The 12,372-nt window shown below is 41.5% G+C and overlaps 1 protein-coding gene across 2 annotated transcripts; it reads right to left on the bottom strand.

Annotated features, from left to right (window-relative positions):
- Positions 1–3,391: 3,391 nt before the first annotated feature.
- Positions 3,392–12,086, bottom strand: Pdcl (phosducin like). 2 transcript variants are annotated; one of them, XM_028754703.1, is made up of 4 exons: positions 11,960–12,086; positions 10,134–10,310; positions 8,606–8,787; positions 3,392–5,718 (listed from the first exon to the last, which is right to left on the bottom strand). In XM_028754703.1, the coding sequence occupies exons 2-4, from the start codon at positions 10,303–10,305 to the stop codon at positions 5,167–5,169; spliced, it is 906 nt and encodes a 301-aa protein (XP_028610536.1). In that variant the 5' UTR covers positions 10,306–10,310; positions 11,960–12,086; the 3' UTR covers positions 3,392–5,166. The 2 variants fall into 2 exon arrangements, with proteins under 2 accessions (XP_028610536.1, XP_028610537.1); XM_028754704.1 differs by lacking the exon at positions 11,960–12,086 and adding an exon at positions 11,085–11,195.
- Between the last annotated feature and the right edge of the window lie 286 nt (positions 12,087–12,372).

The raw sequence follows: 12,372 nt of genomic DNA, 5'->3' as shown, positions 1-12,372 counted from the left end.
GGAGGGGAAGAGAGAGAGAGAAAGAGAGAAAGAAGGAAATTGAAGACTTTTAGAATTCAATGTAATTGAAAGCACATCATTCCAAAACTTACGGGACACAATGAAAGCAGTGCCAAGAGGAAAAATCATAGCTCTAAGTGACTACAAAAAGAAACTGGAGAGAGCATGCGCTAGCAGCTTGACAACACTCCCGAAAGCTCTAGAACAAAAAGAAGCAAATACACCCAAGAGAAGTAGATGACAGGAAATAATCAAACTCAGGGCTGAAATCAACCAAGTACAAACAAAAAGAACCATCCAAATATCAACAAACCCAGGAGCTGGTTCTTTGAGAAAATCAACAAGATAGATAAACTCTTAGCCATACTAACCAGAGGGCACAGTGACAGTATCCAAATTAATAAAATCAGAACTGAAAAGGGAGACATAACAACAGGAACTGAGGAAATTTAAAAAATCATCAGATCCTACTACAAAAGCCTATACTCAACAAAACTGGAAAATCTGGATGAAATGGACAATTTTCTAGACAGATACCAGGTAACAAAGTTAAATCAAGATCAGATAAACCACCTAAACCTTCCCATAACCCCTAAAGAAATAGCAGCAGTCATTAAAAGTCTCCCCACCAAAAAAATCCCAGGACCAGATGGTTTTAGTGCAGGATTCTATCAGACCTTCAAAGAAGACCTAATACCAATTCTCTTCAAATTATTCTACAAAATAGAAACAGAAGGAACACTACCCAATTCATTCTATGAAGCCACAATTACCCTTATACCTAAACCACACAAAGACCCAACAAAGAAAGAGAACTTCAGACCAATCTCCCTTATGAACATCAATGTAAAAATACTCAATAATATTCTCGAAAACCGAATCCAAGAACACATCAAAACAATCATCCATCATGTTCAAGTAGGCTTTATCCCAGGGATGCAGGGATGGTTCAATATATGGAAATCCATCAACATAATCCACTATATAAACAAATGCAAAGAAAAAAAAACACATGATCATCTCACTAGATGCTGAGAAAGCATTTGACAAAATTCAACATCCCTTCATGGTAGAAGTCTTTAAAAGATCAAGAATTCAAGGCCCATACCTAAACATAGTAAAAGCAATATACAGCAAGCCAGTAGCCAACATCAAACTAAATGGAGAGAAACTTGAAGCAATCCCACTAAAATAAGGGACTAGACAAGGCTGCCCACTCTTTCCCTACCTATTCAATATAGTACTCAAATCTTAGCCAGAGCAATTAGACAACAAAAGGAGGTCAAGGGGATACAAATAGCAAAGGAAGAAGTTAAAATTTCACTATTTGCAGATGATATGATAGTATACTTACGGACCCAAAAACTTCCACTAGAGAACTCCTAAACCTGATAAACAACTTCAACAAAGTAGCTGGATATAAAATTAACTCAAACAAATCAGTAGCCTTCCTTTACTCAAAGGATAGACAGGTTGAGAAAGAAATTAGGGAAATGACACCCTTCATAATAGTCACAAATAATATAAAATACATTGGTGTGACTCTAACCAAGCAAGTGAAAGATCTATATGACAAGAACTTCAGGTCTCTGAAGAAAGAAATTGAAGAAGATCGCAGAAGATGGAAAGATCTCCCATGCTCATGGATTGGAAAGAAAAACTACTTTCTTATTGAATGAGGTTCAACTCCACAGAAATTTAAACCACATACTGTAATCTAAGTCAAAAGTCCAGGACTGGGATGTCACAGGCCCTACTACTGTTGCTCTAAATAACCATGCTGCCAGATTGCCTATTTGTTTATACCCATAGATTCCTGCTTTCAGCCTTCATCAGAGAAGCTCCTGTCTACAATAAAGAATGGTTAGTGCAGACTTGTAACTAGTCAAAATGCTGAGAATAAGTCTGTTGAATGTTTACCCTAAACAGGACATCCATATCAACTCCGCAAAGGCTCAGAAAACAACATAAGAGCTAGAAGATGGGAAGGAATACTATAAACTGTTATCTTCTAGACACTACTGGACATGAAAGCACGGTAGTTGACTATCTGAACAGGACTCAGACCATTACTATCCCATCACAGATAAAGGAGGGGTGGATAAGGTCCTACCCATCTCACTAAAGATATAAACAACTAATGTTTATCAGGTGAGGGAGATTAGCCACTAAGTTGCCTTAGTCACGTAAATAACCCCCATCCAATGTTCATGTATGAAATTATAAGCAGTGGAGAACATACAAACACACAAAGAGAAACATGAAAGAAGGGGATTCATTGCAAAGGGGTTCAGTGGGAGGATGAAGGGAATAAGGGGAGAATATGGTCAAAATATTCTTTTCAAATTATATATATATATGTGTGTGTGTGTGTATACATATGTATATATATATATATATATATATTATATTTGAATAAATATATCATGGATAGAAGAGAGGCTCATGAGGCTCATCCCTTTCTAAGGAGCTATTGGCAGTTAATAATTGCTGAGAAAAAGGGGAGACATTTTCTTTGGTAGTGTAGCTGCTGGTAAGTTGCCCAGAGCCAGTCAATATAATTGCTTACTCGTGTTCATCTAAGCAACTGTAACTAAACTCAGTGGACCATCAAAACATAAAAAGACCTCAAAGTGAAATAAGAACTATTTGGGGAAAGGAAGATCAGCAGGAGTGGAAGTCAAGAGACATTTTAAGACCATGGGCTACCTCCCTTCTTTAAGGTCTGCCGTTTAGCTGCAGTTTAATCTCCAAGGTAGCCCATGATCTTAAAATGTTTATTATCATGGCGGAAAATGGATGAAGCTATACCCTGTGTTCTGAGGGCGGGCCTGAGGTTAAATACCTTTTGCAAGGAGGGGGGTCTGGTAAGGAATGCTTAATTGGCTACACCCTCTGGCCTTTAGTTATCTCATGAATATGGAGATGTCTTGAAGTCCTGTGGCCTGTAGTCATGCCCTCTACCTATGCTACATTCTAGCTATGGAGGCCACCAACTCAAACGAGTGAGCTGAGCCAGCCATGAGTCCCTGTGCTGCCTCCTGACCCAGGGACCCCCAACCCAAGAGCTCCAGCCCCCTCGGGGCCCTAGACTGTGTTCCCTCCACCCACAGAGCGGAGCCCTGAAGATTCCCACAGCCTAACCTCTGCCCAGCAGCTGGAGTGAACAGAGTCGGCGGCAGACACAGGACTCACAATTCAACCCAACAGGACCCACACCCACTCTCACACTACATCCCAACAAAAAATTATTTTAAAATGTTTCTGCCAATTTTTTCAGTGACTCTTCTAGATATCTTTACTATGAGTGATCCAAAACAAAGTGCAAATCACAAAGATGTTAAATGCTTTAGCAAGATTCGAGGAATTTAAATATCTAACATAGAGGGGCTAAGTCATCGTGGTATCGTTTATTTAAATGGTAAACTATAAAGCAACTGATTTATTATTCAGAACTTTTACAATATACCAAAGTATTTTAGTATGTACTATTACATAAAGTAGAACACAGAATTCAGTAACTATCAATGTTATTAAGAATAGGAAAAAAAAAAGGGGGGGGGCTGGAAAGAAATAAACCAGACTATTGAGATCAGTTGTCTCTGCTCATGATTTTCTTCACTTTTACAATGAGCTCCTCAGTCAGAAAATGACACACTGTTCTTGATTAAATCCAACAGATACTTTCAAAACTCATTTACAGTTAATTTCTGAGCAACCAAAAAACTCAAGTACTTCCAAATTACATTTCTTTTTCCTTGATACTAGAACATATAAAGAATAATCAAAAGAAAAAAACTTAAATGACAATGAATTTTATAAATACACATATACACATAAAAGCTAGAAAGAGATCTGTAAAAATGGTGACAGTAATTATCAGTAGTAAAATTGTATGGCTTCTAAATATCTTTTTAGCTTAATTTTTATTATATGTTCTATTATGAACATGTTTCATAATAAAAGGTTGCCATCTTTCTAAAAACCAACCACCAAGCAGATTACAATATATCTATTAATGGAATACCAACAGCTATTAAAATGTTACAGAAGAGTATTTAATAACATGGAAAACTTCTGATGTTAGTAGCTGACCATACTATCAGACAGTATGCTCAGAATGATCCCAATGTCATTTAAAGGCAAACCAAAACCTATGAATACATTAAAAAAAAACAACTATATATGAACTATACCAAAATATACAATATTTAGGTGGCAGAATTATATTTTTAAACCACTTTTGCATCTGTATTTTGGCCAATTTTCCTCTACTAAATATGAATTTTTTTCTAGTAGGTAAAAAAAAAAGAAAAGCTTTTAAAAAAGTTGAGGTTAAACAAGAAGTTACCTTGTTAAATAACAGGAATAGATGCTGATGAGCAGGAGTACAGAAAGGTCCTCTTCCTACTGAGGTTTTCAAGCTCTACACAACCAATGTCAATCAATAGGATGCTTGCCTCCCAATATCATGACAGTAGTCAGCAAAACCCATCCTTTCCTGTTCATACTTCATTATGCTGGACTAGACCACTGACTCCCACAGCAGAGGCCACTGTTAAAACATAGCACCAGGCACCATCTGGAACCTTTAGTTTTATCAGTGCTGGGAATCAGATATCTTGGAGCCATGTCCATGCTAGGTTAAGAGTTCACCACTGAGTTACATTCCCAACCTTGTATGGACCCTGGTGGAGAAGGATCTAGAGAAAAAAAGTACAGCTATGAGTCTGATTGCAAGTAAACATGATTTGCAATCAAGTGATTATGGAAATGCACTGTTCCCATTGCACAGAACACACTCACAAGGGAATTCTACTCTCAGACCTGGTAGAATTCTGAGGTCATCAGAAGACAATTTTCAAGACATTGCCTTCAAGGGTGCCATCTCAATATTGACTGGAAACAGTATCAGAGATGTCACGCTAGAGAAGTAAACAGCTCAAGAACCTAGCTTCCTGTTTATATAATTTGAAGTCACTTTACTGCTAGCCACAAAGTGAGTCAGCATTTTGATTTAATCAAAGAATTTCTTGACTTTCCACATACTAAATGAGACTACAAAGAACAGCTGTAAAGCCAGAAGATACAGGAAGGACAGAAATAAATACAGACATGTGTCCTCCAGCCCAAACAATGAGATAGCTACGGAACTAGATTATCAGTTCAATCTATTTCCAGATCGCTATCTTCACTGTGACAGGTGGCAGAGTTTCGAACAGATGTCAGCACCAAGACTTCCTTTTCTGGGAGCAATCCAAATTCCTGTAGGAAAGCTTCAAGGTCTACAGCAAAGAAATCTTCCCCCAGCTGGTCAGTGACTCGAACAAAATTGCCAATCAATTCACCCGCCTTGTAGATAAGCAGAGCAGGAAGGGCATTCCGGGTGAAACGACTGCTGGCCCCAATAACCGAGCTCCTCACTCGGCAGAATTTGACGGCAGGGTACTCTGTGGCAAGGCAGATCATGCAGCCATTCATGGCTTCAGTCCCTGGGACGCCATCTTCATAAATATGAACCATGATAAGGGTGCTTTTCTGTTCTTTATCAATCATATCTAAAAACCCTTCTCCACTGGGGATCTCAAAAACTTGCTTGAATTGGGGCCCTTTATGAAACTGCTGCCGCATCTCCTCCATCCTCTGCTTCCGATACTGCTGCAGAAACTCTTCGTCATCCAAGTTCTTGTCCACTGTACCAAACTCCTTTAGAGTCATCTGCAGGAAAACAAAGAAAGACACAAAACACATTAGATCAATGTGGATTTGCACCCTGTACTTAGAACACATGAGGCTTCACACTAGTGTCTTATTCATATTATGTCATCTCTCTCTTAAAATTTTTATGGATAGAGGTGTATTTCATGTGCACCACATGTATGCTGGTGCCTGTGGAGGCTAGAAGAGGGCACTGGATCCCCAGGAACTGGCATTACAAAGGTTGTAAATCACTACATGGGTGCTGGGAACCAACCCTGGGTCATCTATAAAAACAAGTACTTGTAACAGCTGAATCTTTTTTCCAGATTCTCTTTGAAAATTTTTTAATTACTTTTACATTCAGGGAGTAGGGGGAGGGGAGCATGCTCACACCATGGTGTGTCTGTGAAGTAAGAAGACAACTTGCAGGAGTTAGTTCTCTCCTACCATGTGGTAATTACAACTACATGCCCTTGTCATTATGATTGAATTTACCTATCACTGAATTCTTGAGTTAATCTTATTGGAAGAACTTTATGACCCCATTTTGTAAATGTAGGTATTAACCCAAATATTTTACATTATCTGCACAAATTCACGTAAGTATAAAGTACAAGACTGGGGTTTTTAAAGATCTATTTTTATTTTGTAATTATGTGTATAAATGTGTCTGTGTGAGGAGGTATACATGTGCCTACATAGTTCAGAAGATTCCTAGGGACAGTTGGAAGTCACCTTGTGGGTTCTGAGAACCACACTGGGGTCTCTAAGAGCAGTGCCTAGTCTGATCCACTGAGACACCTCTCTAGACCCTTAAACTAGATTTTAAAAACTCAAGTTGTTAACTACAATACCATTTTGCTTCTCATTCCAAAAAGGCAGCATCACATAGCACCACTTTTCTGATGAGCATCCCCTCTGTCAGTTTTGGCTAAGTATTAGTCACTCTTATCCTTTTTTTTTTTAAAAAGACAACACAATTAAGGAACTTCCAAAGGAACACACCTCATTGCTGCTTTGTGCATACATCCACGTAACACAAACTCTAACTTGCTTTTTTTTTTTAAGATTTATTCATTTTATGTGTTTTACTGCATACATTTATGTGCACCAAATGAGTGCTTGGTGCCTTTGGAGGTCAGATCTCCTGCATCTCCTGGAACTGGAGTCACGGACATTTGTGAACCACTATGTGGGTGCTGGGAATCAAACCCAGGTCCTCTGCAAGAACATGTGCTCTTAACCACTAAGCCAGTTCTCCAGCCCCAGTGGTTTTTTCAATTTTGAAACAAAATTTTTCTATGTAGAACTGGCTGGCCTGGTTCTCACTATATACACCAGGCTGACTTCAAACAAACAATCCTTAGCCTGTCTTAGCCTCCCATGTAGTGAATTAAAGGTATGTACTACCCAGGCCCAGCTTTTTTACTGTCAGTCAGCTGACTGTAATTGTCTTACTTGTGTAGCAGCAGCTATGGGTATCTCATAACCTTCTTTTGTCTCTAGGCAATGTTAACAATACTTTAAAATGACTCGGCACAGAAGCTCAGATCTTTAATCCCAGCACTCAAGAGGCAGAGGCCGAGAGATCTGTATGATCTATAGCCAGGTCTACATGGAGAGTTGTAGGCCAGCACAGGGAGACTCTGTCTCAAAAGAAAACAAAAATTAATGACAATTTATAAATATTTCCTCATGTTTCCAAACATTTTTTACAAATTGATATACAATCATCACACTAACCTTTCCCCAGCTTCATTTCTGCCAGACAGGCAGTTTCCAGTTCTGGCCTACTATAGGTGACTTAAGAGGAGAGGGACAGAATCTCTTACAGTTGACCTGTGGTCACATGACTGCTGCTTTATGCTGGTGGCTCTGCTCAACGACTGTGAGCAGCAGGCACACTGTGCTACAGCCAGCTTCCCTGACAGACATCTTCTTTCTCCTGGCCTGGTGCAATAAAACATCTCTAATTAACCATGTATAGACCAGAGGTGGTAAGCAGGACCACATTAAACTGGACACTGGGTCAATAGTGTCATAACCAGCACCCTTCTGAATTCTCGCTACCAGTCTTCTTATCGCTCTAACCTGAGACTCTCCCACTTGGCTGATGTGACTGGATCTTTTAGCTGATACAGCCTTTGGTTTTATGACCTAAAATCATTCCCCAAAGTGATCAACTTGGTTTAATGCTTTATCTGCACCTCCTGTTGGCTGGTATCTTTAAATGTCAATTTGCTATTACTATGTGCACATGCTCTACCTGCAGATGGAGGTCAGAGGACAACTGTGGAGCTAGTTCTCTCCTCCACCTTTACATGGGTTCTGGGGACTGAACTCACGTCGTCAGGCTTGCCTAACAAGCTCCTTTCTCCACTAAGCCCTCTTTCTGGCCAAGTGCCTGATATTTTTAGCTTTTAAGCCACAGCTAACTGATCTTAGGCACTCCAGGATACTTCTTTCAAGGTCAGAAGGAACAAGAGAGATCTTTAATGCTGGCAAGGTAATGAGGCATCAGGGACCTGGGCTCAAGTATCTCTCAGAATGTCTATTCTATTTACTGTCTCCACTAAACAATCATGAATACAATTAAGAAACTAATATATACTCCACACTTTCAAAAGGCTAGACCCTAAAATAATTATTTGAGCTGCAGAACCCTAGGAAGATAAAGGTAATAACCTCATTTAGCAAATGAAAACATAGACTCAGCAAGAAATTTTGCTGTTAAAGATGTATATAGCTGAGCTGAGAACAAACCCAGATTGCACCCCAACTTATAACAGGCCTTCCAGCTTTGCCGTGCACGTCAATGCACCTCAGAGGCCATTGGAGCGCCACGCCCCGTTCTGAATCACCATGCCCACTTCCAACAGTCAGAAAGCCTCGAAGACGCCGTTACCTTCCCACTGATTTTCTCCTGGATGTCCTTCTGTTTCTGTTGCTCCTCCTCTTCATCCAGATGGGACCTGCAGCTCATAGACAGCTTTTTGATCAGCCGCTCCATCTCCCTGCACTGCTCCTCCCTCTGCTCTGTCTCCAACTGCTTAAAGCGGCGCCAGTCATTGATCACACCTTTTGGACCTGAGTAGGGCAAACATAACTGAGAACATGAAAGGGTCTTTGGACCAGCTGACATCTGTAAACTGGAATTCACATTAGCAGGGAGCTTGCTGTATCTATGACACAGCAGCAGCCTCAGTATACCCTTACATGGGACACAATGAGGTCTACTGTAGTGTAGTTTGCAGGAGTTAAATGGCCAACCTAATGCTCAACATTGCACAAATTATGATTTATCTACTCAAAGGCAAATAAGAAACATGTAGAAAGAGCAAGAGAATTCCTGGTGGACCATGCCTGCAACATCAGCATGCTATACAGGAAGATCAGACGTTCATGGTCAGCCTGAGCTAAGTAAGATCCTTCCTCCAAAAACCAAGGACTGGGAATACAGTTCAGCTGCAAGAGTACTAACCAAGCACTCACAAAGCCCCAGATTTGATCCCAGCACCAAAAGGCAAGAGAGGGCAGGAACACACAGTTCTACATATCCTGACATAAAAGATACTCCAAAAACAATGATAAGCTAGGCATAGTGGTGCATGCCAGGAATCCCTACTGAAGAAACTGAGGATGGAGGATCATTTGAGATTAGTTCAAGGCCAGCTTGAACAACATAATAAGACACTATCTCTAAAAAGAAAACAAAAATGCCTAGTTCTTATCCAACAAGATGGCAAAAATTTTGAAAGTTGTTAGCACAGTAGGGGAAAAACTTTAAGGAAAAATACTGTGTTGCTGACTGAACTACAGGCGCAACCTCAAGCAATCTGACAATATGAGGATGTTCAAGTGGGTCAGTGGTAGAGCACTTGCATAACATGAACAAAGCCCTCCACCAATCCCTAGAAGTAGAAAGTTACAAACTGAAAGCAATACATAATAGTATAATAGCCACTGAGATGATTCATCACATGGGACCCTACAGTCCAAGCCTAGAGATATGAAGTAAATAAATTCCTGGAATTTAACTGTAAAGGTGAGAGAAGCAACTCCACAAAGCCCTCTTATCTCCATACTAGTATCTTGGAATTGTAACAGTGCATATACATACAACAATAATAGAGACTTTCATTTAAAAAACTAACAGTGTAAAAATGCCATTTCTAGGTATTAATCCTACCAGTATACTCATATATATGAGTTACAGGCTGTTAAACCCAATCCAGTCTGTTCCCTTCCATGCTGATATGCATACAGATTTGCACTGCACAGAGAAAGGGCAGAAGCAAGCACAATGAGGGACTACACTGTTATCTCTGGAAGGAAAATGGGACTGGAGGTGGAGAAAGGAGAGCAGGACTTCTGATACACACTTGCAAGGCCACCTTTAGAGTCCATTTCCAGAGCTCAGAGCCTTCCAGTACCTGTATTGATTGAAATGCCTTCGCCTGCCAGCTCAGCCTCTGCAGGCATGGAACTACTGGCTGGGGCTCCCCTGCCTCTGTCTTTGTCTTCATGGTCACTGTCCTCATCCTCGCTGGTGCTGTAGTAGTACTGTAATTTCTCCCCCAGCAACTTATCATCCAGGGTTGTCATGGTGCCTGCAAGAGAACAATGTATCAGGTTTTTCTTTTCTGGCTTGAGCAAGGAAGACATAAATCTGAACCATACAAGGTACACTTGGACCGACTTCCCACAACTTTATAGGAATCTAAAGGTGTTTTCCTAAGCAGAATCTCAACAAACCCCAACCCTGGATCTATGCCATAGTTTACCAGGCTTTTGTTAGAGCAGGCAAAAACCAAGGCTTAGATAAGGCCTGTTTCTCTGCCAAGCTCCACAACAAATGCTGGAGCTGTTAACGGACTCACAGCTGTAAGATTCCAGGAGCCTGAGAGTGCACCACTGTCTGCTTGTGTGGACTGCTTAACAGGAATCTACTGCTCATGGTTTTTATTCATATACACTTTTAGATTCAAGACTGCTAGCTAACATATTGGGGGAAAGTCCTCAGGGAAACTTAAAAAGGGACAACCAAGGGTAGGTATACTGTTGAAACTAAGTCATTCACTCCTTGCCTAAGAGCCTAGTCGCCTGGTCTCAAGCTGGACCAATTCTAACCAGCTAAAGCAAGTCTCCACGACAAAATTAAATAAGAGCCAGATGTTTAAAGAACACCTAGGACCCAGGTATTTTGGGAAAAGGTACAGTTCAGTGCTTTAGAGGTCTGTTTAAGGATCCAGCAAGAATGACTAGTCAAAAACAAACAAACCTAACAAAAAAACAAATGCCCTTCCTCTAAGCATACCAGATACCAACACTGCGCTGCCTTCAGAAGAGACTTAACACATGGCATTTACACTACTACAATTTACCTCTCTCCCACACAGCAGAATCCTGACAGTCAGGACAGAGCACTGTGCAGGCTGAACAGCAATCAAGAAGAAAGTACCAGCACCAAGGAAAGGAAGAAAACTTTTAAAAACTCCTTGCCAGGGATGTGCCAGAAGGCCACAACTCCGTCAGAGAGACATCAGTGCTATGCAATGGGAGAAAACAGGGCCAGAAGAGGAGTGTACTAAGGAGGCTGGGCTGCTGGGAGGTGAGGACACTGGTAGACAGAGGTGGCATGCAGTGCAGAGCAGAAGGTAAACCTCAAGTGAGGATAGTAAACTTGAAGAGGTGGAGAATCATGAAGAGGGTGGGGCTAACGAGAGACACAGAGAAGGGGCAGCAGTGAGATGGACAGGCTTGCAAGGGACAGTGAAAGGCTTGCAAGAGAGGCTGGGCAGAGGAGTGTTAAAAGAAAGTAGGACAGTGAAGAGGGTGGGGCTACTCAGGTGGAGCATAGAAGAGCGGGGCTAAGCTTCCGGGAGGGCGGAGCTTATGGGACAAAAGGGCAGGGACGGGAAGCTAAGTAAAGCAGAAATGTAAGGATGGAGTGGAGAAGGCGGAGCCATAAGGAAGGCGGGGCTGAGGAGGGGCGAGCTGAAGAGGGGCAGCTTGGAGAATGGAGTTGAGGAAGAGCAGGCTGAGGGGGCGGAGCAGCGTGGAGAACCGGGCCGGGGAGGGCAAAGCGAGGAGTGGGGTATGGGTGAGAGACGCTCAGAGTCTCAACAGGAATCTGAGAAGCACCAGAGAAACTGAAATCCAGGAGCCCGGAGGCAAGGTAGTTTGCCCAAGGCGCGCAAGCCCCTGCCCCACCCAGGTCTAGGCCCGCCACTTCCTCACGCATGTGCAGTTAAGTTACCTCGCCTCCCTCAGTCTGGTCCTTCTGGACTAGCAGCTCCAGTCACCAACAAAGAACGCTCGCTTAGAGAAAGAGAAGTGGCTGAAAGCCTTAAGCGACAGGGAAAAGCTGCAGGGGAGTCGGCGGACCAATCACACGACCTTCCGGCGTCACGCCGTACGCACGCTGTCCAATCACAAGAAGCTTATCTCGGTGTCTGAGAAGCTACGGGTCTTAGCTTAGGACAAACATCTCGATGTGTAGTTCTAGTTTAAATTAGTATTAACTTCCTTTCCAAGTTTCGAAGAAAGTTACAAATGCATATTAAGGCGAAAAAATAGCTCAAAAACATTAATTTCTTGAAGAATAAGAAACTCAAAGAACAGAAGTTGTATGACAACCTGAATTGGAATATTGGACAGGAAACGGGCATG

Source organism: Grammomys surdaster, unplaced genomic scaffold, assembly GCF_004785775.1.
Source record: "Grammomys surdaster isolate TR1022 unplaced genomic scaffold, NIH_TR_1.0 126035, whole genome shotgun sequence".
Classification (NCBI taxonomy): Eukaryota; Metazoa; Chordata; class Mammalia; order Rodentia; family Muridae; genus Grammomys; species Grammomys surdaster.
This window is presented reverse-complemented; position numbering and strand designations above follow the sequence as displayed.

Coding starts and splice junctions, on each gene's coding strand:
- Pdcl (XM_028754703.1), bottom strand. CDS start 10,305: ATGACAACCCTGGATGATAAGTTGCTGGGGGAGAAATTACAGTACTAC. Junction 8,788..10,133: donor AGGCATTTCAATCAATACAG/GTACTGGAAGGC, acceptor TGCCCTACTCAG/GTCCAAAAGGTGTGATCAAT. Junction 5,719..8,605: donor AGGAGAAAATCAGTGGGAAG/GTAACGGCGTCT, acceptor GTTTTCCTGCAG/ATGACTCTAAAGGAGTTTGG.